The sequence below is a fragment of the Nannospalax galili genome, unplaced genomic scaffold (assembly GCF_000622305.1).
Source record: "Nannospalax galili isolate Female #2095 unplaced genomic scaffold, S.galili_v1.0 scaffold398, whole genome shotgun sequence".
Taxonomy (NCBI): domain Eukaryota; kingdom Metazoa; phylum Chordata; class Mammalia; order Rodentia; family Spalacidae; genus Nannospalax; species Nannospalax galili.
Window position 1 is genome coordinate 286,074 of NW_008341813.1, and position 6,016 is coordinate 292,089.

At 38.7% G+C, this 6,016-nt stretch overlaps 1 protein-coding gene and 1 non-coding gene across 2 annotated transcripts; both read right to left on the reverse strand.

The window, feature by feature from the left end:
* Positions 1 to 2,860: 2,860 nt before the first annotated feature.
* Positions 2,861 to 2,989, reverse strand: LOC115071090. The gene has a single exon (XR_003850206.1). It is a non-coding gene; the product is annotated as a small nucleolar RNA SNORA61 (small nucleolar RNA).
* Positions 2,990 to 4,835: 1,846 nt separating this feature from the next.
* Positions 4,836 to 5,983, reverse strand: LOC103737580 (olfactory receptor 52E8-like). Its single transcript, XM_008837408.1, has 2 exons — positions 5,973 to 5,983; positions 4,836 to 5,379 (listed from the first exon to the last, which is right to left on the reverse strand). The coding sequence occupies exons 1-2, from the start codon at positions 5,981 to 5,983 to the stop codon at positions 4,836 to 4,838; spliced, it is 555 nt and encodes a 184-aa protein (XP_008835630.1).
* Between the last annotated feature and the right edge of the window lie 33 nt (positions 5,984 to 6,016).

The following is a 6,016-nucleotide window of genomic DNA, read 5'->3' on the forward strand; positions in this document are numbered from 1 at the left end:
CTAGGATCTATGACCTCTTCATCCACATGTATTTGATTATGTTTACAGTGCCACATGAGTTCCCTCTCATTGAGAGAGTGTTGCTAAGATTACTTCTGGGATGTTCATGTAGCGTCCAGCCCCCTTCTCCAACCATCCGTACTATAAAATGAGATATAATTTCTCCAAACTACAGTTTGGAGAACTAGAGAGTTTATTGGGCTTGTGGCAGGGATCCTGTGACCTCCTGGAGGCTTCCCAAGATGGCAAAGGCCACCCCCTTCTCTCTGGCTTCCCCTGTCCCTATCCTTAGTCCCTCCCCTGTGTACCACTCAGGCCAGCTAGTTGGATGGAAGGCATGAATGACTCTCTCTGCCCCTCCCCTCCTACAGAAAGTTTGTTTGTAGTCATTGGAGCAAGCAGGTGAATCCCAGCTTGAGATGAAGGCATCCATCCACTGCTTGCCAGTCTAGCTTGCTAGGTAGAGGACAAGTCCATAAAACAGAGGGCTTTAAGTTAAATTAGATATCTGCTGATTACCCCCAGGATAAAAAGTGCCACCACTATACCAGTGCTATGCCAGTCATTGTTGTGGTTATTAGGCCTTAAAGCTGGGGTTGAACCATTGATTGATTTTCTCCCTTAGCAGCTTGCATAGTATCCTCAGATACTGTAAGAACAAGTCTTCAGGAACAAGGCTTTCAGGTCAGTTCCAGCTTGATTACTTTAAGTCCTATTTCTGACTTAAAAAGAAAGTATGTCCTTTCTTCTGCATTAGGGTATTACCTTCATGGTTTGCGAGGAAATCAAGGTATTGATTTTGGGAGTCTCTTGGTCAACTCTGATCCACAACTCAAAGTGAAGTTTCTACTGTCTGGCCCTGTGTTTCTGGTTATATAACCTTCAACTACACACATGAACTTATATACAGATTTTGTATGTGCGTTTTTCAAAAGACTTTTGAATTAATATATTTCCTTCTAGTTTTTCACACCATCTATGCATTATTTATCTATCCTCTCTCCTTCTCTAACTCTCCCTCCTCCCTCTTCAGTTGAAGTAACCCCATTATGCCCATTTTCCCCTTGGTAACTCCTGTCTCCTATTATCTCCCTTCTTCAGTTTCTTCTTCCCTTTAACCCCATGGTTTCGTGTATAACCTTCCCCCTCCCGTCCCAGTTAAATACCCCCATTTTTCCCATCACCCCCTTGGTAAAAACTATCTCCTACAATCCCCCTATCTCGGGCTCCCTCTCTCCCTTGATGCCCATGGTTCCCTTCTTTTAGCCTAGCTCCTGCAGCCACATCAGGAGATATACTCACACCTAAGCATTCAGAGCTATGATCCACAAATGAGAGCGAAACAAGAAATATATCACTTGTTTTTCTGAGTCTGTGTTACTTCACTTAATAGAACAGTTTCTAGTTCCATTCATTTGCCTGTAAATTCAATGATTTCCTTTTTCTTTACTACTCAGTAGAACTCCATTGTGTGAATGTACCATGCTCAATTATTCATTAATCTGTTGAGGGGATTTAGATCATTTCCCTTTCTTAGTTATTGTGAAAATAATAGCAATAAACATGACTGTGCAAGTAGGTCTATAGTAGGATGAAACCTTTGGGTATATGCCAAGGAGTGGTATAACCAGATCAGAAGGTAGATTTATTTTTAGTTTTTATGTATATTTTTATTGAATTTTTGTGTATTTCATAGATTCTAGAGAAAACATAGATCCTAGAGAAAGCATTATCTCTGTCATATCTCTAGACAAATGTAATTTCTTACTACATGCTAAATATTTTTAACTTTATGAAAGTTCTCCATACTGATTGCCACAATGGTTGAATCAGTTTGTAATCCCACCAATAGTGAATGAGGGTGCTGTCTTCTATATGATGCTTTTGATTCTGTGTCTAAGAAAACTTTAATCTTCATTTCCCCAATGGTTAAAGATGTTGAACATTTTAAAAAATAGTTATCACCCATTTGCATATGATTTTTTGAGAACTTCCTGTTCACCTTCTTGCCCCCAAGTGAATTTGTTTTTTATTTGTTTTTGTTTTTTTTGTTTTTTTTTTTTGTTTTTGAGACAGGGTCTTCCTGGTAGTACCATTTGGCCTGGAACTCTCTATGGAGACCAGGCTGGCCTAGATTCCACCAGACTCTGCCTATCCAGTCCTGGGATTCAAGGTCTGCACCACCACACCCAGCATTCTTAATTCTTAATTTTTTTGATGTTTAGTTTTTTTAGTTCTTTGTATATTCGGGATACTAACCCTCTGTCAGAGGAATAGCTGATAAAGAATTTTTCCCATTTTGTAAGTTACCTCTTCACTTGAATGATGGTGTTCTTTGCTGTACAGAAGCACCTTAGTTTCATGAGGTCCCATTAGTCAATTGTTAGTCTTAATGACTGCATTGTTGGAATCATGTTCCAAAAGCCATTTCCTGTGCCTATAGGTTCCATTATATTTCCTATTCTCTCCTCTGTTAGATTCAGGGTATCAGGTCTTACAATGAGGCCCTTAATCTATGTGGAGTTAAGTTTTCTTCATGGTGAGAGACAAGGATCCATTTTAATTCTTCTACATGTTGCTAACTTTATTATTTATTTATCTTTGTCTTTTTCAGACAGGGTCTCCCTGTAGCCCTAACTGGCCTGAAACTCGCTATGTATACCAGACTGGTCCTGAATTCAAAGAGAATCACGTGCCTCTGCTTCCCAAGTGCTGGGATCAAATATGTGTACCACCATGCCTGGCTTCTGTTGCTAACTCTTAAAGATTTTTCTCTCATACCTACAGAATTTTGAACTTCTAGGTACATTATTTCATTATTTCTTTTCTTTTCTTTCTTTCCTTCTTTCTTTTTTTGAAACCCTGTTTGAATCTAGCCACACGCTACATACCAGATTATAAGGCTATGCAGCCAATTTCAGTATGCTCTTCTACTTTTGCAACCACCAAGACCAGTGTTAAGAGCCAATGGGAAAGGGAACTGGATGATTATTCATTATTCCTTGAGGTACATTTTAGCATATATTATATTTAACTAGAACAGATATCTTGGAAAATGTTTTATAAAATTTAATTTATGGTTGATAATTTTTCACAAATATTGCTACATTAATCATGAAATTAATATTCCATTTCTTGATCTGTTTTATCTAACAGGATAATGAGAATGTTGCTTATGTTGCAGAAGTCACCTTACATTCTATGCTCTCCCCTCAAGTAGTGATAACTCAACAACACAGACTGTGTTTACTACTGGTACATAAAGGACTAGCAGCAGGCTTGAAGCAGTTTTTTTCTCTCTCTGCTTGGGAAATTCAAGAACAGCAGATACTCTAATTAATTCCATTATAACCTTTCTAATTATTAGTCATCCTTATAAGTACATTAACATTGCTTACCATCAGTGAGTTAATACATCAATGATAATCAAAGCCTATATGAGCCAAATAGGTTATATACTGTATTTCAGAGGACCCAGAAATGGTAACAACAACCATCTGTAAGCCCAGTTCCAGGGGAATCTGATGCCCATTTCTTATATCCATGGGCATTGCACAACATAAGTGCACTTACACACATGCAGGCAATACACTCATGCACATAAAATAAAATAAATAAATGTGTGTATATATATTTATGTACATAGTCTCTGCATATGACAGAAAACATAATATTTGTTATTTTGTTTAACATAATGATTCCTAGTTCCATCCATTTTATGAAAATGTCATATTTGTTTGTTCTTTACAGATATTATTGGTATAGAAAAAAACACATGGACACATATGCACAGAGAGAAATGGAGGCAGAACACACCAAAGATGGAGATTTGGCAGCTGGGAGTCTGCCTGTGGGTATGGTATCAGTCACAACTGGCTAGATTATGCTGAGGAGACAAATATCCCTCCAAATTTCAGTGTACTAAATAGTACAGTTGATATGACTTATATGTAGACTGAACTAACTTTTATCTTATTTCCTTATAAAAGTGCTTGCACATGATATAATCTGCATTGCTGTACTGTTTAAAAAATCACATATGGAATATGATAGCCATTTAAATACATATACATGTAGTATATATTTATGTGTGTTACATAGTATATAAAATGTAGCATATAAATACTACCTGTTTGGCAAATAAAATTAATTAATTATTTATTTATGCATATTTCATGTTATGACAAAGTCACATCATTCTTTTTCCATTACTTTCTAAATTTCATTACTTTGCTTGCCTTGCCACATACATGGTTAAATTCTATTAATAGTTCAGTAGAATCATGGTGAACACATGTGAATAAAGATCACTATCAACAATCTCTAAACACATAGTACATTACTAGCAACAGTTGACATGCTATTTTAGGATAAGTTATTATTATTATTTTAAGAATTATGAAAGCTACTTTATAATCACTTTGAGGTAAGCAGTGTTATTTTGCGTTGCATTAAATTCTGAAGCTCTCTGAAAAAGAAAATGGTCAAATTTTAAAAGAATCTTATTTGACCTAAATTAGTAGTTGCTAGTAAAAATGAAATTTAAATGATTTCATAACTTTCCAAACATCACTATATTCATTGTTAAAGAGGAAATTGTAGCATCTATACTTATTTAAGTATGAATAATAAGAACGTCCTTAGACCTACCCTGAACAATATGCCAATTCCTAGTTAAATGATGGTTTTTGGTTATAAAACTTTATTTTCCTTTCCTGTTTCTACAGAACAGACATAAAATAACTATGCTTCTAACAACAGATGAGACAAATTCTGAAACAAATTCTCCAGTTTGCTATTGGTTAATGACCTTTCTTGAAGAAAATCCTCAACACTCACTCCTGAATCTGCTTGGTTCTTACCCCATAGATCACAGGATTGAGAGCTGGTGGGACAACCACATAGAGGTTGGCCAAGAGAATGTGAATGTATTGGGGCACATTATGGCCAAAGCGATGTGTCAAGAAAGAGAAAAAGGCTGGTGTGAAGAAGGCTAAAATAACACCTATGTGGGATCCACAGGTGTTGAGAGCCTTGAGCCTGGCTTCCCAGGAGGGCAGGCAGAACACAGCATGGAGGATCCTGACATAGGACAGAATGATAAGGACTACATCCAACAGCAAGAGAGAGATATCAAAAAGACCAAACATGATGTTGGCCTTGATGCTGGCACAGGCTAGCCGGGCAATGCCCATGTGCTCACAGTAGGTATGAGGGATGATGTGGTGTCCACAGTAGGGCAATCTCAGGAGAAGAAACACTAATGGAGCCACCATGCACAGGCTCCGCAGCACAGCAATGCCCCCGATGATGCCAATGACTTTGCTGGTGAGGATCACAGTGTATTGAAAGGGTTTGCAAATGGCAATGTGTGGGGACCTAAAGGCCCCACCTTGCATAGGTCTGAAAGAAAGTTACTGGGGGTGCCACCTGGCTTGCTTTGAAAGTCTGAAGAATACTTCCGCACTGCTGAGGAGTGCATGATTAGCGCATGACCATCCTTAAGATATACCCTCAGGGGGAGAGAGGAGGGAGTTCCAGGTGCCTTTATAAGCTCTGTAACACCTACAATAAAGGAGTCCCTGCTTGAGTAGACTCCCCATTTTGTCTGAGTGTCCCCAGTACTGGGGGCAGCATGGGCTGGTGAACGGCATGCTTACTCATCCCCAATCACCACTGCCCGGGGGTCGCTGGTTCCAACCCCTGGCAGCTGGCGCCCAGTGTGGCACTCGAAGGAAGGTGAAAAGAAGACAGAAAGAAGAAAAACGGATTGGGGCCAATTGGAGGAAGTTCGGGGTAAGCAAGACCCAAAATATGGGTAACACAACTTTTAAGTTTGAGGTCCCAGAGCTTAAAGCACTGAAAGATATGCTTAAAAGCATGGGATTGGGTTTGTCAGATCCCTTAGCTCAAAAGGTTTTGGCAGAGGCGATTCATTTGGCTCACTGGCTACTTGGAGCTAATGTTTTTACTGGGGATACATGGGAATCATGGGAAGGGTTTGAGGAAGAATGCA